The sequence below is a fragment of the Pangasianodon hypophthalmus genome, chromosome 15 (genome assembly GCF_027358585.1).
Source record: "Pangasianodon hypophthalmus isolate fPanHyp1 chromosome 15, fPanHyp1.pri, whole genome shotgun sequence".
In the NCBI taxonomy this organism is placed as follows: Eukaryota; Metazoa; Chordata; class Actinopteri; order Siluriformes; family Pangasiidae; genus Pangasianodon; species Pangasianodon hypophthalmus.
This window is the reverse complement of record NC_069724.1, coordinates 1,589,774-1,611,307: the sequence shown is the minus strand read 5'-3', so window position 1 is coordinate 1,611,307 and position 21,534 is coordinate 1,589,774. Positions and strand designations below refer to the sequence as shown.

General features: G+C 39.3%; 1 protein-coding gene across 1 annotated transcript; it reads right to left on the bottom strand.

Moving 5' to 3' along the window:
• Positions 1-1,006: 1,006 nt before the first annotated feature.
• rars1 (arginyl-tRNA synthetase 1) lies at positions 1,007-19,790 on the bottom strand. Its single transcript, XM_026938899.3, has 15 exons — positions 19,633-19,790; positions 18,274-18,405; positions 16,915-17,103; positions 16,303-16,411; positions 16,105-16,205; positions 14,887-15,008; positions 12,873-12,993; positions 11,384-11,513; positions 9,793-9,897; positions 7,443-7,621; positions 7,165-7,274; positions 6,932-7,037; positions 4,749-4,921; positions 2,567-2,814; positions 1,007-1,215 (listed from the first exon to the last, which is right to left on the bottom strand). The coding sequence occupies exons 1-15, from the start codon at positions 19,675-19,677 to the stop codon at positions 1,106-1,108; spliced, it is 1,980 nt and encodes a 659-aa protein (XP_026794700.2). The 5' UTR covers positions 19,678-19,790; the 3' UTR covers positions 1,007-1,105.
• Positions 19,791-21,534: the final 1,744 nt, after the last annotated feature.

Genomic DNA, 21,534 nt, shown 5'->3' with positions numbered 1-21,534 from the left:
AGATTGTATCAGTCCAGATTCTGGAAACAAAAAAAAAAAAGACAGGAAAACAAGCATTTCCACCAGTTTTGGTTTACGGAGAGTATTACCAACTGTGCAGTTGATAATAGCAGTAAAAATATAGCAGTAAGTTACAAGTATTGATATAATTGTTTTACAAAACGGTCGTCTAATGTCCACATGGCCTTCATTTCCACTGTTGATCTGCATCTGAGCAGGAGAGCGAAAAAGAAACCAGCATATTTAATTACGTTCTAATTATCATCACTTAACATTATTTGTAAAGTGTTACATCTGATACTTCATTGTAGGAATTGTTGATCTTTTTAGGTCAAAAAGTTTCTGAAAACTGGAAGTGCTGTTTTTGACCAATTTCAGCCAAAATGTTTCAGCAGCACCACTATTAAATATAGTAACTGATATTAATTCTATACTTTTTGGATGGTAGCTAAGCAGAACATACATTGATAGATTTTATTTCACTTTAATAAACTCAAGACATTCTCCATCTACCATGATGGAAAGCAAGAGCGCGGCGCGTGTCCAGTCGAGAGCAGGTGAGATGGAGGGAAGGGGGCGGGGCTTCCAGGCGGTGAGAGTTAATATCAGAGAGATCAAAACACCTGCTCAAATCATTCCAGATTCATATGTCGACTGGATCATCTCCCGTTTTATTGAGGAGAAAAAGACTGCTACTTTTGCCGCATGTTTGAGTGATACGTTAAATTGCGGCGCTCCTATGCAAACGCGTAAAGGTTGTCAGGTTTTAATTATTTAAGCTTACATAACTGTATATATTGTTTGACAAGAAGAAGTGCTGCATTTTTAGATTTATCGCCTTCACAGCGGTCAACAGAGTCGCATCGTTCTCTTCTGGGAACCGGAGATGCGAGGAGTTAAAGCAGAGCTGTACACAATCAGAATGGCAGCTCTGACAGGTCCATCGCTCAATCTCTGGATACTATTCTGACATTCATGTGAAGAAAAATGAGCAATGGAACCAAAACACATTAAAGCCGTTTGGATTTTATTTGGTTTACAGTACAAATTCAATGGGATGTTAATAATTGGCTGGGAGAGTCACGTGGTCGAGGCATCCATTAGGTCACATCCTCTGGACTGGAGTGAGGCCCAATATGTCAAAGCCTTTGGCCATGACAGCAGCTGTGGCCTCACACAGGAGCATCCTCCACATGTTCACTTTCACCACCTCTCCTGGGGAATAAGAATGGGAAAGCGGTCATGGTAAGCAAGACGTTCTCACAGAAAAGTCATTAACACCACCAAATAAACAAGGAGAATGTTAAGCGAGGTGACGTTGCTGCTTCACTGGCCCAACAAATTCCCAACAAAGGAATGCTCAAAAAAAATTCAATTCCGGCTTAACAAAAAACATGCAAGAACAAACATGCAATAACAAACATGCAATGACGTGAATGAATTAATGAATAAAATACAAGATGATCTACAGAGCCAAGCAGGGGCTACAGCCTGGCTCTTAAGTGCCATCTACTGAACAACACTAATAACTACAGTTAATGATTTCATCTATATTCTCTTAAATATGCAATATAGTGCTCGACTACAACCTGACCACTACACAGAATGTTCAAAATGGGAATTTCGGTACTAATACAAAGAGTAGATTACATCAAATCTCCACTCCAACATTAATTAACATCTTCACAAAGTTCACACAGAAGATCTAATCACCATACTTTCAAAGCAACTTTTTTTTTTCAATCATTCCTAGTCACAGTTCAGTGGTGCTTCTAATCTCTTTTTGTGAAACTCATTCACTGTTTTCATTCATCTAGATTAAAAGAGCTATCTAAAAGAAGCTAGTTTCATCAATGTCTCTTAATGAGACAATCTAATTAGAGGAGTTGAGGAACAACGAACTGTCCAGAAGTCCAGTGTCTGATGTGACGTTACGTCTTACAGCATATTCTTTTCAACTGTTGTCTAATTTCCAAGAACTAGTACCCCGAGATCTAAAGCCTAGGTTACACTTAACTACACATTGCAAGATAGCTAAGCGTCCACGTGGTTGCAATACCAACCTAAACAGCGGGGGCAGTATAGCACCATGTCCACAACTGACTAAATAAACTAGCGTTGTGTCACAAATCACATGCTTATATATATTTCTGGGCTGCCTTTGAGTGCGAACACTAACTGGCTTTCCTATTATGGTTAATGTTTGAATTGAATCATGATCTAATTTGAATTAGACCATAGATTTCAATTTTAGACGCAGTGTAAAGTTTTGAGAGACAGAGCTTGTGAGTGCGTTTAACATCGCTGTTAACCTTGTGTGAACACTGACGCTCTGCACGTGATGCTCTGCTTCTGCACGTGCACACAAAGTCACGTGTCAAGTATAAACCTGTATAAGCCTAATAAGGAAAAATAAATCCTTCATGTGTGCACAGTAAAAATTCCTTGGCATAACACCACCTCAGTGCTTTAAAATGCTAATCAAGCCCAAACCGCCTATTAAGTCCAGCTGGTTTGTATTTAGCACCTAACCCTGGCTTTTTCACGGCCATGCTGTGAGCCTCACCTGTCTGCCGATCCTTCTCCACGCAGTAGCAGCTGTCGTAGAACTCGGTGAAGGTGGTGGCCAGCTCATAGAGGTAGTCGCACAGCGTGTGCAGCAGCAGGTCATCCAGGATCTTCTGCAGGATCTCGGGAAATCTCAGGATGCACTTGCCGAGCTTCCATTCCTTCTCGTGCTCCAGCACGATTTCACACGTCTCGGCCGCTTTGCGCAGAGCTGCTTCTTCGATGTTGGCCAGCCTGGCTATGGACCTGCATTTCACACGACAAATAAACATTTCAAAGGGTGAAGAGAACTGAGACCTAAACAGGAGGAGTTGCAAGACTGTAGTGGGATATGATGAGACAGGGATTAGAAGCAGGGATTATCATTTTTCAATGATATTTTTACGTTCCTGCGCCAGTGTTCTTTCACGCTAATGACATCTTTACATGTGCTACCCTCTCAGCGCTAAGCTTAGATGATGGTTGCAGTCTTGCACATGAAGCGAAGGATGTTTTATTCAGAAGTGACGCTGCGGATTATCACCATGATTACATCAGAGCATGATTTGTTGCTTGCAAAATTGTAGGAAAAAATTTCTAAGTGAATATTTTCCTCTCGAAAACCCGGCTATTGCGGCTGTCTTAACGTCAGATGAAGATTCAAGATTTTCTTTGTCACATCCACAGTTACATTCAGTAGTGAAATGAAAGCCTGGCCTACTCCTCTATAGACTGTGCATTTAAATACTAAATTAAAAATCAGAAATGAATAAGAATAAGAAAGAATAATAGAAAAAAATCCTGTTCCCACAGCGTGCAGGAAGTGACGAATTCTGGACAGGAATTTAGGGCTCAGTGGGTTTCCTGAACTCATACTGGAATGGGAAAATAATTAGTATTAGTTATTAACGGCTTCCAATCTAGAACAATTGAGAGAGATTTTGTTCACATTTTTTGATTAAGTTCAAAGAAAAAAAATGTCGGTTTTCTTTTTCATTCCCTGTAACGTTTCTAAACCCTGATACTGAGATTGTTCAAAACGGAGTATTTCAAAATAAAAAAGCAGGACAAGAGCTAGAACTCAGAAGGTCAGAAGACTCAAAGCTCTGAACTCCCACCATGAGGCCAACTGCTGTCAGAGGTCACACACACACACACACACACACACACACACACACACACACACACAGACACACGCGCACGCAGACACACACACAATCCATGTGAAATGTGTCCCTTGTATTATGAATAGCTGTAGCTAAACACTGCTATACCTACCGCAAATCCTAACCTCAGTAACTAAAAGGACATTTTTTGGCTCTTTTAGGTTTTTTTTTTTTTTGCTTTTATAAGATCAGCAAAATGTTCCAAAATCTTAGGAAATACCATCATCTGGTGCTCACGCAGAGCTTAAAAACCAGAGTACGCACACACACACGCACACACACACACACACACACACACACACTTTTACCATCTGTGAGGTGTCTTCATTGCCTTGTGCGTTACTGTAGATAAAGAAGTTTCATGCATTTTAATAGATAATTTTAACTAGGTACTGTGTGGACTACAAATAAGAACATAAAAACAGCAAACAAATTTTTTTCCATTGCATAGAAATAGGGTTTTTGTGCCTCTAGCAAATGATGCAGAATGTAAAAAAAAAAAAAAATGCAGCATTTGCATGTATTCGCATTGGCGTAACTGCTTTCAAAACACTGTTTTAAAAGGAACAGCATGGGAACAGGCTACTGTTAGCTCGGAACTAATATAATATTAAAATCTCATGGCTGTGAAAGGGGAAATCAGCACGACTGTATCGTGTTTAGATAAATAAAAGCTACTCAACGTTAGTTATGAGTTAGGAAATATAGCACATATTCAATTTAACAGACACAATGACAGCGGTCAGGGGCGCCAATACTTAATTCTGCCCATGTTTTCGAGTGATTTGAAATATCTATCTATACAAACAATCCAGCATCCATATCCAACCCCACACACACACACACACACACACACACACACACACACACACACACACACACACACACAGAGATTCACTGTTAGAGGTATTGATTTGTACAGGGTCCAGTCGTAGTGAGACTGCTCCTTTCCCGCTAGCTCTAGAATGAGTGTAGCCTGCACACCTCGCTTACAGCCATCGATCCCGGGCGAGCGAGCGAACGAGCGACGCTCACCTGATGCGGGTGAAGGCGTAGAGCAGGTAAGCAGCAGTGTTGCCCCTGTCGTCGAGCATCTTGTCGAAGGAGAAGACGTAATCGTTGATGCGGTTGTGGGACAAGTCGGCGTACTTGATGCAGCCGAAGGCGACGGCGCGCTGTGCCCGGATCAGCTCTTCCGGTGTCAAAACCTGGAATGTGCACAAAGGAACACGTATAACGAATCAACATTCCACTTATAAAGCAGCACTGCATGAGTAAATCATCCATGTTTGTGGTTTTCAGTCATCCATTTTGTACTCAGTCATATGAGTAAACTTTTCATCACTCGCCTCACTGAGTGACGAAACGTCTCCGTTAAAATCTCCTGACTTTACTTTCGGAAAAATCACAAATACATAAAGCGAGACCACCAGGCGAACAAATATACTGATGTGCTGGTGCAGATCTATGTTTTAGTTGCCTGGAAAAGTCAGTCCTATCGGGAGTATCGTAATTACGAGGTGAAGGCACATGAACGCCACAACAATGTCGTAATTATCACTCGGGAATTCGTATTTTTCCACGAACTCTGACTTTCTGAGTCAAAAAAAATCAAGGTGATCCCCATCTGAAAGTGACGTCTACGAAAGATTTAAGAGTTACGACTGCAGTTCTTTATTTTCTTTCAGAAAGGCAAAATAAACTTCTTGCTGAAGATGATACAAAAAAAAAAAAAAAAATTTTAAGTTCTCTCACTCCACTCTAATTACCACCTCCAGACTCATGCACACAAACTTCTTCTGAGGAGGACATGAAGGGAGCTAAAATAAATTTTAACGTATGATAAGCTAGTTTCAAGTCAAGTCAAGTGGCTTTATTGTCATTTCACCCATATACAGCTAGTTAGTACACAGTGAAACGAAACAACGTTCCTCCAGGACCAAGGTGCTACATAGAACAACACAGAACTACAGAAGACTACATATTTACATAAAGAGTACAGTGCAAACATGTGCAGACGGCACAAGACAGTACAAAACTACCAAAACAAGCCAATGGACACAGTTACAGTTACAGTGCAGCGCTGACTAGCACACAGTTCTAGTAGAAAGTGAATCAGATGACAGCAGTGCAAAAGAGTAGCAAAATAAGTTGCTGTAAATGTAAACATAAGGAGCAGCAGCCGGGTAGAGAGTATAAAGATTATATACAGTATATTATAAATATTGTAGCAGCAGAAATTGAATACAGAGATGTATTCAATTCAGAGTTTCCTGGTTAATTTCATGAATACAGACTACAAACGTGTGTAGAGATGCACGCAATGGTGACTTTACGGAGCTGTAGTCCGTATCCTCTTCTAAAAGGTCTCTGATGGAGGATATCATGTTTGCGTCCTCAACAAAACTTCAGTAAGTCTGTTGTTCTCTCATCGCATTACAGTTAAAATGCTTAAGTCATGTCCAGCTAGAATCCTTATCATCACTCAAGGTGACATAACCGCTAGCATAACGTACAATGTTCTCACTGAAGCCGATTCAACGAGAGCTTCATGGAAGGTGGCGCTTTGAGGATAACAGCCAGCTTTAGCAGCTAAACAATCTTTCATGCACACGATAGTAACGTAATTGCGAAATAGGATCGGAATTAGCTTCTGCTACCACAACCGCACTTCTAACTGCTTATGCTTGAGGGAACAGGGTGCAATTACACATCTGCTAGCTTTCTCTCCAGAATGTTAAATGGAACATGTGTAAACTGTAATATCCCTGACAAGTATGGAGGCATTATATATATAAGCTAATGCAATTAGGCAACAAAAAAACCCCAAAAGCTTACAGTCAGTGAGGCAGAAGAAGGATAGATCAGATTATCTAACCATTAAATAGCCTGTCAGATCAAGTGATGTTGATACAATGGAACTTTTTTCCACTCAAATCATCACTTCATTCCAGAGGTTTCACGGGGTTATTAGAGAAGTCGTTGCAGGTCTTTGGGAGTCGATTGCTCTACAGTTTGCTCTCATTTGCTGCACCTTGATATTGTTTGGACCAAACCACTGGAAAAGCCGAGAAAAGGTTAAGCAGTGAAGTGAGGCGCTCTGAGAGGAATTTAGTGTGGATAGAAAGAAGCAGAAAAGAGGATAAACGAATAAGCCTGTGTGTGTGTTCCCCCCCCCCCCCCCCCCCCCGCCCCTCGTTTGTGCCTGAAGCGCTCACCTTATCTCTCTCTTTCTCTTTAAGCTTGTCCATGGATCTCTTCAAACCCTCTTCCAGCAAGTCCATTAGCCTGACCGTGTCCCCCGAGCGGGTTTTAAATTTCTTCCTGTGGCACAGAAAGAGTGCATTAGAGAAATATGGACACACCATAAAGCAATGAACCGCCTTCCGTAAAATGGACAGAGTGCAGTCTTTCGTATTTATTGAACATCAGTATCAGAAGGTGTGCGTACCTGTCCTCTCCCAGAACCACTCCAAAACCTGCGTGTTCCACACGTGTGACCTTGGGGTCATACCAGCCGATCATTCTCGCCGCAGCAAACACCACTTGGAAGTGCATAGCCTATCAGGGAATGAACACGGAATCATACACACACATACATCTGAATGCTAGTGCGAGAGGCGGAGCTTTCTGATCGACTCAACATGATTGGGTGGATGTTAGTGGAATCACTGACCCCATATGCGTGAACTCGTGTCCCGTTACAGGTGAGAGGCGATACTAACACACCTGTCCGCTGTCTGTAACGTAGATGATGATGTCAGCCTTCTCCTCGAAGAGGCGCTGGTGCAGGGCTGCGAGGTCCGACGTGTCATACGTGTAGCCGCCGTCCGACTTCACCACCGTCAAAGGGATGGACTGACCAGGGGCGAATACGATCTTCCTGCCCTCATCCAACTCCACCAGGCCTGAGAGAGAGAGAGAGAGAGAGAGAGAGAGAGAGAGAGAGAGAGAGAGAGAGAGAGAATCTTAAAACAACGCTGCCCCCTGATGGATACATACTGAAGCCTACATGTTTGCATTTCATGCTCTATTCCTCTAATGCACTGGGCGGAATTTGGTGCTAACGTTGGCGATAAACAGTTCAGACACTTTAAAGCAGCAATGAGTCGTTAGCACATGTTACCGCTGTCCAAACATCGATATTAGTTCTAAGTAAAAAGTAAAGGCCTTCAGTACTGCAGACACGGCCATGATGTAACATACTGGGAGAACTTAAATGACATTTACAATATTGCTAACTCGGTAGATACTCGCTGTTGTTATGGCAACTGAAGCCCTATTCAGATTGAATTAGTTTATCAGCAGGACATCTGTAGTATATTTTTTTTTTTTTTTTTTTACACAACTCATCATCCAGACAGCAATGAAATGATCCACAGCAGGAGCGGGTTTCTAGCGGGTTGTATTTTCTACGAAGCTGGATATTTACATCACATGCGTCATTAAATATTTAAGAAACTCTCAGTGATTATTCATTATTTATAGAAAAGTAAAAGTTGTGCTACTGTGCGTATGTGAATATAAAGTAACGCTTTAAACCTGTAGCTGGCATTATCATAGCTCCTTTAATCAGCCTGCGGGATCTCGCTTTTCTTAATGAGTTTATTTTCCATCTCCTCCTGAAAAAGGAAGCACGTGTAGTCGAGGTTTTACCGCACAGACCGAGTGTACGGCTGAGTGCCTCCTCTAAAGCATCCATTTTTCGTTTTGTGATTTGGGACGTGTTTAATATCTGGGGGAAGGGCACTGATACGAGCACGAGGTGACAGCGGCATAGAAAATTACAGACATGTGTATCTGGATGGGATTAAAATGATCAGACGGCTGAAATGAGATTGGCGAATGAGTTTTGGCGAAAAACAGTGGGTAATTTGGCCTGTAATTTTCTCAGAGGAGGACGGAGAAAAACACCGACATGGCCGATCTGGAAGGAAATGAAATCAGAGGAACTCCTGTAAAATAGGAAACTACTCCAGGACCATGGTGCGGTTCTTTAGACAGATGAGAACACAGCGATCACACTCGGGTGAGGACCAAAATAAACGGTCCACGTCCACCTGAGTGAGACGTTCTCAGTCCTTCACATCATTCTCTACCCAACACCAGGAACGTGTGTTTTGGGATTGTGAGGAAATGTTTTTCTGTAGAAGTGAGCCAAAGGACAGAGCTGTAGCGCTACAACAATGCAATGTGTTCTGGATAACTGGACAAACAAAAAGAGAAAATAAATGCTGGATGTGACACAAAAAGTTGTAAATTAGTTACTTAGATAATTATGTAGTAATTTATTGAGCACGGCTGGCTCCGTGTTCCTTGTGCTCGGGTCATTTTTGTGATTTTTACGCCCACTTGGTAAAGCTTCATACACATTTTTCCATCGAAGAATTTCAAACCTGTGAATGAGGAAGTTTTATGTGTGTGTTTTCATGCATACGCCTTTTGACTGACGTGTTTCTGCTTTTTGGGTCGTTTAATTACATGCAGTGTGAAACAAAACCAAACCAAAATGAACCACAAGTAAACGCTGCTCGGATTCAGACTCAGCAACCGGACTAACGGGCGTGAAGGCGCCCTCAGGTGGCCGATGTTATTATTATGTGACTTCATTTACATTGTTTTTTATTATGTTGGGCTTAAAGGAATTTTTTGACATTTCATGCTAGATTTCATACAGAATCCAAACTGACTCATTCTCTTTTCTCTCTGATATCTGATCTAGTTTTCCAGTCTGTGCCATCTCTAGTTTTAAATGTACTTAATACCTGCAGGTGCACATTTAAGACCTGTTTTCACCTGGCCAAGTGAAAACAGCGTCAATACCCGATGTGTAGCTTTCAATACATCTTAATGTTGTTCACATGAAACCAACACACCTGCACAGACAGTTAAGGGTGTGGTGTCTCATACACAAAACAAACCTGAATCTCAACCAGCGTTTGTCGATGATTATCTACATTCAGGCATTTACATTGACACAAGGTTAAGAGTGCTGACTCGGTTTCGTTTAGCTGAATGAGTGAGATCTACGGCAAGAAGAAATCTGACTGTAGATCAGCACCTGTCATGTCCCACTCACCTTTCTCCTCAAACGCCTTCACCACTTCGGTCATCATATCCTGGTAGTACGACTCTCCTCGCTCCAAAATACGGATACCCAGGCAGTCGTAGACCTTTTGGAACTCTGTGGCATTCGCAGACACGAGAGTAAGAGGAAAATAAAAAGAGAGAGAGAGAGAGAAATAAATAAATAAATAAACCCAGAGGGACAGTATCACTTAATTACAGAAGCCACACTTTAGGGAAATCTAACAAAGCAAGTGCCTGTGGATTTACAGGCAGGATTTGAGGCTTCCACTAGGGAAAAGCACACACAGATGCAAACACGGACCCACTGACCTTCACAGGGAAAAGTCTCTATTTGTGCGCTCGGTCTGATTAAAGCATTAACAGGAAAGAGTTTCCCCAAAATCCCAGCTTGTCAAGGATTTAATCAAGAAATAGAATTACGCCTTTGGTCTCCTCTGCCCTTCAGAGTTCAGAAACTATAATCCAGATCCAGCTGAAGTCGGTCTGCTGTTTGGAAATATCTCTATCGAATAGAGATGCTAAAATGATGGATTGAGAGGGTGAATTAGCTGAAAAGGTCTTTCAAAAATGCCATACAATATGATCTGGAAATTTAATAGACTTTCATTCATTTGGCCAAGCTATTCATTTGGTCTCTGAAACAGCATATTAAATCGGAAGTCTAGTGAGTTTATCATGTATTGCAAAGTGAAATCAGTTGCAGGAGGTCTTTTTAAATTTTTTTTTTTTACGTTTTGTCGATTTTAACAAGATCAATTTATTCAACAAGGAGCTAAGCTTGTATATTACCTTCAGCCATTACTCTAAAGTCAATTTAACTTGCTGCAAATCCCTAAAGAGCTATATAAGCTACGAAAAAAAACTTTACTATATTATCTCATAAAGAATGAACATAAGGATAGCTGGTATCTCTGTGAATACACGCCACATGCCTGCAACACTTGAGCATGTGGACACATCCAGAATAAAACATAGCCAGCTGGGCCAATACGCTTTAAGTAGTATCTTGAGTAAAATAAAGAGACCTACAAGTGCTGAGTTCATTGTGCCTCCAAGCAGCAATTTTTCATCCCTCCATGTAATTAGTTTCAACCCTGATGCCCTGAAGCTTTGTGTGAAATGGACTTGAAAACTGGCTATCTCTCCTTAAAAGGGAAAAAACTAATGGCTCGTCTTACTATTTGATTTCTGGGAACTGCTAACGACAAAACGAAATTATTCACTGTTTACATTCCCTCGCTACAGATGAATAAATGCAACATCCTTCAATATGCTTGCAGTTGGCGGTATAATCAATCACCGTGGACAGAGCAGATAATAAATCTCACCACAAGGCTATTAGGTGTCTCGTAGTATTAGGTCAACCATCCATTTAGATAAACATTGCTCAGACATTGAATCAGGGAAAAGAAAAAAAAAGAAATTAACAGTCATTCTCAAGATCAAGCCTTCTCAGATCCCACCTCAGCTCTGATGCAACCCTGCCCCCTGTTGGCGATGTGATTATTTGAAATTTACAGCCTCCGCGGCGTGACCTGCATCTCGAAGAGCGAGAGTGTTAGAGTTTGGTGTGAACACACCTTCCCGAGACACGTCACAGATCAGATTCCAGGCCTTGATGAAGTCCGGCTCTTTGCTCTGCAGCCTGACGACACACTGATAGGCCTTCTTCTTAAACTCCTCGTCTTCATCGAAGCGCTTCTTTGACTCCTGAGAGTGAAAAGGTGAGAGAATGTGCAATCATCGTTTGAAACAATAGCATTCACAACAACAACAACAACAATATTCTCTCTTCAGGCTTCAACACGATACGATACGATATTTGGTGCTTTGAAACCCAATAATTTAGCTCTGGTGTAACCAGTCGCCATCACATGATTAGTTGGATAGTCGAGCTGCGTGCAATTAAAGTGTCGCGCGATCTGAAGATGAATAAACCTGTTCCAGAAAGCCTCCTTGTTAGAGAGCATACCCAAACAAACAGCACCATGAAGACCAAAGAGCTATCAAAATAAATCCAGGACAAAGTTCTGGAAAAGTGTTAAGGCATTTTGGAGATTCAACAAAAATGTGAGAAAAGGTTCTGTGGTGTTACGATACCAAAAATAAATTACACAAAGAGCTACGTTTGGCAGAAACCCAACAATGAGAACACGTTTCCACTGTGAAGCATGGTGGTGGTGGCATCATGTTGTTGTGGGGATGCTTTTCATCAGCAGGGACTGGAAACCTGGTCAGGGTTGAGAGCCAAATACAGGACTATACTAGAAGAAAACTTGTCCCAGTGCGCGAGAGACTTGAGACTGGGGCGAAGGTTCGACTTCAAATAGGACAACGATGCTAAGCGTACTGCCAAAACGATGTACGTCAGAACGGCCCAGTATGATTAAGAGCCATGGGCAAGAATTTTTCATCCAGTCTGACAGGACTTGAGCAATTTTTCCAAAAAGAATGGGCAAAAATATCTGGATCCAGATGTGCAAAGCTGATATAGAGACATATCCAAGCTGTAATTTCAGAATACTTAGACATCCTACAAATATCTGTTCTTTGTTGTGTAAATCAAATGGTAAAAAAATCTTAATGAAGTTCCATTCAATTATAGGATTTAACACTGAAAAGTGTTTGGGGAAAAAAAAAAAACAAGATATAAACAAGATAGTGTAATGAACCCCATTTATACGGTTCTTTTTTACTACGCAGCTCGTACGTTATTTTTTGAGGAAACGCACTGCTGACATTTCATTTCTGTCAGAAAGCAACACTTTAATACCAAGCGCTTTCTTTCTAAACGACTTCACTAATGGTGTAAATCACCGGAAGCCTGACGTTGAGGATGCAGAGACACGTTAATTTCCGAGGACAACATGCAGAGAGCTTTACATAAGCTGGTATATAAGAAATGTCAAATCTAACGACTAGTCTATTCGTGTGAAATGCACAGAGTGGCCCATTTCCATATTGAGCTTTTATAAAATCCCAGATGAATGCAGGAAAGGGGCGTTACACAGGTGTAAAGAGATTACTGTAAAAATAGTTTAAAGGGCAACTGAACCCAGGGAGGCTTACTTTGTAAAAAGCCTGGAGGTCTCCGATTGGTGGGGAAACACTCAGATAGTTTGGGAACTTGTCCTGCAAGTGAGCGATGAGCATTCCAAACTGTGTGCCCCAATCTCCTACGTGGTTCAACCTAAAACAACAAATTCCACAGTGGAAAACAAGAACTCCAAACTACTGGGACAGTGTGTGTGTGTGTGTGTGTGTGTGTGTGTGTGTGTGTGTGTGTGGCACAGGGCTGGGCGATATGATGATATAATATCAATATCATTATCGTATATGATCAGTATAGTGATAAATGATGTCACGATACACTTTTCTGAAATATCGCTGGTATTACAGAACATAAAAAATAACATATACGAAGTGTTATACCTGAAAGTAGCTTGTTTTATGTTCAAGTTTGAAAATTGTAAATATAACTTATTTTTCCCTAACTTATTTTTGTAGACATTACAATAAAACCTTACATTATTACATTTAAATTAAATCAAATTCAAATTAAATCAACATCAAATTAATTAAATTAATAGTATTAGAATTCGTTTTTATATGTAATTTTAATTTAATTTGTTTGTAAATGCAATATTACTGCTTCGCTGGCAGTTTGTTTGCATCTCCTATACCTTTGCATTTTATTAATCATGTAATAAATAAAATCAAAATAATAAATATGGCCATGGAAACTATATCCATCTTCATTCCCGTCTTTATTCACAGCCTACAGCTATTCTGGCAGCTGCATTTGATAAACCGGCTCCTTGTTTACCATCATCTTTCCACAAAGCAAAGACAAGGTTAGAAAGATAATAAAAAAACCTTTCTACAGTGTTCAGGGTAAATATATTTATTTTTTAAAGTAGAAGTGTCAAACTTTGTTATAGGCAGAAAATCCTTTTATCCAATTCCGGCCAAAACCTGTTTTGATTTATGGTTTTTGAATTTTTGTCAGAATTTAGCAGCAGCGAAGGTGGACAGGGTTTTCCCACGTTTTAGAATATTTTTGAATAATTTAATGAGGTCTAACTGCTAAACGAGTTTAGATTCAGTACTTTTAACAGAAAAGCACTTCAATCGCTGTAATAAAATAGTACAGATGAAAACATGAACAGGAGACGATATCGCTCTCTCTGCAAGACTCTCAGCACCAAAACCCAGACTAACAAAAGTACTTCAGTCTGAATTTGGTATATATTTTAATTAAATACAATACTTTTTTCTGCGTTATATTTAATAAATCTTTTATGTTTTGAACTTGCTAGGAATAAGATTTCCCTTTAAAAAACATACAATTTAAAATTACATTGAATACGTTATGATTTTGAGATATATTTAAAAATCAAAAGTTATAGATTTCATGTAAAAAAGGCCAAAAGTAGATGTTTTTCAGCGTGATCAAACAAACAAAAAAAATGTGCTCTAAAAAAAGTTATACTAAAATAGTGAATTTTCTACAGTAATGTTAAATACTCGATGCCTAACGAAACTATTTAGGAAACGTTCTAGCTAGTTAGATTACGCGAAGCTAACTTGCCAGATTTATCTCATTATGGTTCATATCTTCTGTTTTGACTCCACTTAACTCTCCACTATTTTATTTTTTAATATACACATCTGTACAACAGCCTTGAGTGTTAGAAAGATGCTACTATTATTATTATTATTATTATTATTATTATTATTATTGCTGCTCCACGTCTTTTCACTTCACGTACGTGAGTAAGAGAGAATGCTGAGTTCGATCACTCTGAAAGCATTTACTTCTCCCTGGGAATCCTGGACGCTTCACCTTCGGCCTAATTTACATAATTTCTGACATTTGAATTTTTTACTTTTGTATTTTTTTAAATCTATACTATAACTATAATCTGTAATTCTGTATCATATGTTTTTACAGGCAAATCTTACTCCCCAGAAAGGTCAAAACAAAGAAAAAAAAGAATTAATATGGGAAATTCGTCAGCTTCCGAGCTCCATGCACTAAGACAGAGTTTAAGTGGAGACTAAGAGTCTGGTTTAGACTGACCTTAAGACATCATGGCCTAGATACTCAAAGAGACGACACATGCTGTCCCCTATGATGGTGGAGCGCAAGTGACCGACGTGCATCTCCTTGGCGATGTTTGGAGAGGAGAAGTCGATGACTACCTAAAAAAGAAACATAGATAAAATAAATAAATAATGGAGGAACAATTCCTTGCATAAGTATTCACCCTTCTTGAACTTTTCTACATTTTGTAGTGGATTGAAATGGACTTAATTGGGATTATTACCATTTTATTTACTCAATGTATTGTGACACAAACATTAATGAAACTAAAAAGCAAACATCTATTGGTCAGGATTTGTAGAAATTACAGCTGGGACATGTCTCTCTATCAGCTTTGCACATCTGGATCCTGATATTTTTGCCTATTCTTCTTGGCAAAAATGCTCAAGCTCCATCAGACTGGATGGGGAATGTTGTTGATTAACAGCAAGTGTTGTTGCTTGCCACAGATTCTTAATCAGATTGAAGTTTGAGCTTTGACTGGGTCACTGTAACACAATCAAGCTCCTGGTTCTGGACCATTACAGTTTAGCTTCAGCTGTACACTTAGCATCGTGGTCCTGTTGGAAGCTAAACCTCCGACCCAGTCTCAAATCTCTTGCAGACTAGAACAGGTTTTCTTCTAGACTTGCCCTGTATTTGGCTCCATCCATCTCACCCTCAACCCTTACCAGTTTGCTGATAAAAAGCATTCCCACAACACGATGCTACCACCACCGTGCTTCGCAGTGGAAACAGTGTTCTCAGGATGTGTTGCATTTCTGCCAAATGTAGACATGTACAAACCAAAATGTTCAGTTTCGGTGTCATCTAACCAAAGAACCTTTTTCCAACCAGTCCAGGAAAACCAGACTGATACTCTTCCAACACTTTGTCCTGGACTTGTTTGGATAGCTCCTTGATCATCATGATGCTGTTTGTTTAGGTATGTTCTCTAACAAATCCTGAGGCATTCCAGCAGCAGGTGTATTTATACTGAGATCACATGACAATTTAAATTGCACATTAATCATGTGACTTCAATATTTTTGGGCTAGTTTGTGTAGAATCAGGACATATAATCCAAATTAAGTCGATTTCACAGATCAGGCTGTAATGTAATCAACTTGTAAAGGTCAAAGGGGGGTGAAAACTTATGCAAGTCAGTGTATATCATCTGCTTAGAGTTGCTGTTAAGGATAAAGTTTCTCCAACCTTCTTTTTCTTGTCTAAAGCTGGAGGCTGCACGCCGCTGAGAAGCAAGTTGGTGAGAAGTTTTGACACAAATGACTTCTTGAGATGAATGTTAATAAAACCTGCAATAAACACAACATTATTTAATGTTTCATTATTCATGCAACTCTGAAGTTTCTTTATAACTCAGCAAGTCCATATCTCGTGTTCTAACTCCACCTGGTCCAGCAATTTCTGTTCTCTCAATGAGTTCATTGTCAGGAATGTTTTGGGAAATCTTCTCAGCTATCTCCCTGGGGTTAACCTTCAGTCCTTTTCCCTTCATCATCTGCGAAAAGAAAGAAACAATTCACTGAACAATCTTAGAAAACGAATACTAGAAATGTACATAACGACAGATTATATGGAAAGATGTACGATTATATTATCAGAAAACACAAGCCTTTTAGCATTACACGCTCATAGCCACTTTATTAGGAACACCTGTACACCTGCTCATTCAGGCTCTTATCCAATTAGACAATCATGTAGCAGTTTTGCAGCGGATTATAATTAAATACTGAAGTGGAATAAAACTTTTCAGTGCTGTTATATGAAAGTAATCCACTTCTGGGCTGCGGCTTCATCGCTGTTGGGCCGTGGATTATTTTCGTGTTTTACTTCTTAATTAAAACAATGAGTTTCTGACATGAATTTTATAAATCCAGTCATCATCTCTTATATTTCTGTCTAGAGTCTGAAGATGTTTTAGGTTTAAACGATCTCTCTGATTAGATTAATACAGTTGCTGGTCATGGACTCGGACTTCTAGCCTCGTTCTGAGTGACTGACCTGAGACATTGCCATGGCACTGTTGCACTGGTAATCTCCAAACTTGGGCTGTTGGTTGGGTGTGACAGCGAGCGGTGGGTTCTCCACGTCGGGGTAAGCCACGCTGATGGCATGCCCAAAGATCTCCTGAAGTCTCTGGTTGATGTTGGTCATGCTTTTGCTGCTGTAGCTGTTCTCCTCTTGTATACTCTGGAAAGCAGTGAAGAGCAATGTACAAATTTATCCGGATTCTCTCACTAGTGTGGAAATGAAAATTACAAAGTGTTTTTAACAGCAAGGGAATTTTTTAAAAAGCCTCTAGTACTAGTACTAGTTCACGTCATGTCGCATCACGCATAGCCATTTTTTGTAAAATGTCCTAATAAGGAAATCCTACATGATATAATTCGGTTCAGAATTTGAATATTTATCAATATTTTGTCAATTTAGTACACTGAATCTGATACAATTCACCACACTTCAGTATCCCTGAATCAATACGTGACCAACTTTGTTCAGAATCTGGTGCAGACGTAGCAAATCCGCGTACTAGACTGTTAAATGATTTATACATCAATTTAAAAAATAGGAATTATTCTTAATTATTATTCATTTCAATCGCTGCCTTATAAACGGTTGCATGGATCCAAATCGTCAGAACTTTACCCTCCCTGCACTTAGTTAAAGTCAGAATATCAAAATAGGAGATAATACAGTTTTATTTAATATCATTTAAGATTTTTTTGTTCCTATTTCATGAAACTCACTTTTAAACCCACTAAAGCAATCCATGAATTCCAAATATCTTCATCCAGAAGTCTATGGAGCAATAGGTAGAATTAAATCCTACATTAGCTATATGTTAGATGCTAAATACTGTAGCTATTAGCTAAATATAGCTCATAATCTGTTAAAGTCATGAGTCATTAGACAAACCAGTGATACACCCTCAGGGCCTTTTTTTTAATTTAAGCATTAAAACAACACAAAATAACCAAATACACCTGTACATAACTGAGCCCAGGCTAATTTAGCAGGTAGAGACGCCATTATTGTTATTATTATTATTATTATTATTATTATCATTATTATTATTAAGTTAGTGAGTATTTTCTATTATGAAACAGCAGACGAATTGTTGCATCAGATGGAACACTTCCTACTCTGTACAAAAAGTGAAACCTTCTCATAGTTGGAGAAATCGTTTTTTTTTTTTTTTTACTTTTCATCCAAACGAGGAAGTATGCTGTGATATAATAATGGAAAATACACTCAGCAAACGCTTCAACTAAAAAAAAAAAAACAATACAGAAACATATCAGCTTTGACAGCATCTGTGTGAGACGAAGAAAGTAATGTCTTTGACCGTAAAGCACTTACCCTTTTCAGGATGTTCAGGCGATATTTCAGCCTGGCGTTCTCCTCTCGGAGCTCCTCCAGCGCCGGCGAGGAGAAATCCGTCTCCTTCTTCAGGTTCTCCACCTGAGCCCAGAGAGACGCGATCTCCTTCTCCTGTCAGGACGAGCACCACGATCTTTCACTCTTTCAAACGCACACTTTTATTTAGTAATACTTTATTTACCAAGTGTGTAAAGCGTCCATTCAGGAATCTTTTCATATACAGCGGAGTCTAAAAGTCCAAAAATAAACTAAAAATACTTCTGTTTTTGCATTCTTTTCTAATTTACTTCAATAATTTGCATCAGGAATTATATTAGAAATATTTACATGAATTTAATCCTGACCTTACGTGTCATGATCAAAGTTTGCTTACATTTTAATTTTAGAAATAATGCATAATTTTAAATAATGAATATTCAAGATACTGGGGGAAAAAAACATTCCTTTTCTTTGGTTTTAAAGTTTTTGTTTGTTTTGTTTTGTCTTTTTAAATATTCTTAAACATTTCCGGTTCATTCCCAGATTATCAGTGTGTGTGTGTGTGTGTGTGTGTGTGTGTGTGTGTGTTCTCAGACTTTTGGACTCTTTTGCACATTTATGTTTTATTTCTTATTATTTAAATCTCAGGACATTAAGGACATTAATGGTGAGCAGTCATTTATAAAAGAAATCAAAACCTGGCAAGGAAATTAGGAATAAATATATATGCAAATAGTTTTAAAATAACTCAATTCTAATAATAAAAATGACAGTTTCACTCAATTTCATCAATTTCATCTTCATTTTCTATAATTACTCCTTTTTTGAGCAAGCACTAGCAACTAACACTAGATACTACCATACTAAATAGTATGCACTCATAACAAGCCTCCATTAGTTTCACACTAATCTTACATACTATCTAGTACGGAATGCTTTAACCGGTTTCCGAAGCTAACCAAAGGGCTAGTCTTCACAGTTCGAGCAACTTTTCCTTCTTTATTAATTAAGCAACAGTATCCTGCGACGTTAGATAAAGAAATATTAAGTCTTTCTGCCTTTTTTTAACCAATTAAATACTTAAATACTCAGAACTCCAACGCTAACAAGCCTTATGCTAGGTTGCTAGCATTGTACTCTCAAAAAGGCTCGATGCTAAATCACGGCTTAGGGCACTACATAGGGTGCAAAAGCGCGGCTACTTCCTACCTTAGTAGTGCACTAATGTAGGGAGAATGATGATATTTGGGATTTAACCTGCGTTACATCAGAAACTGTTCCACATGCTGGAGCACACATAGAAAACATAGACAGTGTGTTTCTTTATAAATATTACAAGAGTTTAAAAGTAAATCTGACCTGGTTTTGAAGCCGGTCTGTATACTCTGCCACAGCGTCACCCATATTCAGTAAAAAAATATATATCTAAAGCTACAACAGCGTGTAAAAGTTATCCAGTGCTCTCTCTCTATCTGTGATCTAGCTTTCACTTCAGGCACAGGATTGTGGGAAAACACTCGACAAGCCTAAAGACCTCACAAAAATAAACCAGCTCTGCAAAAATCTGCTGTAAAGCTGCTAAATAATGATTATATACCATATATAAATCATTAAAGAAATAAAATGCATGAAATGTTTTAATTTAAAAAGTCTCAGACCTGGTGTCTAGGGAGAGGAAGAAACACAATTATTATTATTATTATTATTATTATTATTATTACTGCTAGAAAACTTGAGAGGTGTTATGTTGGAGATTTTTACTTATTTACAAAGATCACAAGCAAATAAAGGCTGATTTATAGTACACTTGTTTTTAACTACGTGAACGTTGTGACGATGTCGTTATAAAAATATAAACTATATCACTCATCACCTATATAATCATTGATCCTTAAAATCATATTTGATTCTTTTTTTTATCTTATTACTCTATAATTACTCTGTAAACAGTCTCTGTGACAATTATTCAACATCAGCAACAACATCACTCAATCAGATATACAGCCAATCCTCGTGATTCAGACTTCAGCTTCCTGGTCAGTCAGTTATTTTATTGCCCAAAACAAAGATGGCGGCATCTGGAGCCCAACCCGGAGGTTTGCCTTTATCTGGATGATGTGAGCCAGAGTAATGCGGCGGCAGTGTGTGTGTGTGTGTGACACTGGGGAACCGAGCTCATCCTGAAGACTCGTCCGGTTGCGGTACACAAGATGGCTGCCGTTCGCACCCTGCGGCCGTCTGGCACATCCCTCGTGCACATCCTCAGAAATTAACACGACGGGTCCAGCGTGGTGCAATACCAACGTAAAACAGTGGAGGCAGTATAGCACCAAGTGACGCCATGTTTGCAAATGAATAAACAACACTAACACCGTGTCTCATATCACATGCTTACATACCACTCTAGACTGTTATAGATTATTAACACTAACGCTTTTCCTAGTACAGTTAGTGGTTGGATTTTAAAAGCCTCTTAAACCTACCGAAGGGTCTGTTTTGAGTACAAGGCTTCTGGATTTTCTAGATTTTTATTGTACGATGAAGGTTTTCAATTCGAGACATCAATCGCACCCATGGCAGAACGTTTTCAAGAGAAACAAAGCTCGTCAGTCTGTTTAACGTCGCTGAGCATGAAATCGCTAAACATCACAGCTCGACTTGGAAACTTGAACAGGGACAGCGATGTTTTGGCTCAGACGTGCCGTCCAGTGGACGCCACTTTTAATCACACGGATTTACGTAAGATTGACAAGCGAAATATATGAACGTCGCTCATGTAGCAGCTGTTTGTGCGCACGTATGCATCGTAAGAGTACAACATTAACATTAACATGAACATGAACCTGAACGTGCGATGCTGCGTGATACATTTACAGCATCATTAGTAACGGCCTGGTCAGACTGGTTTAAGTGATTGTTTATCATTTAGGAAATAGAACCAGTTCAGTTTGGTAGAAAACATCAAACAAAAACAAAACTGCATGAGCAGGTTAAAATAAAAACAGTAGCGCCTGTATCTTGTTCTCTAGCAGAATGAGTATGAACTGGAGTGATGTAGCTGAGGTTGAGGAACTGTCAGAATTCATACGCCATGCTGAGACTGCCAACATTTCCACATGTTAAAGTGTTTTTCTGTGCTTTCAGGGCTGCAGAGGTAGAGTTCATCTTTATTTTTTTTTAAAACCATTTCGGTTTAGGCCACACCCATTTTGGGTTTAAATCCAGATACAGATACAGATACTGATAGTGTCACTGCATTAC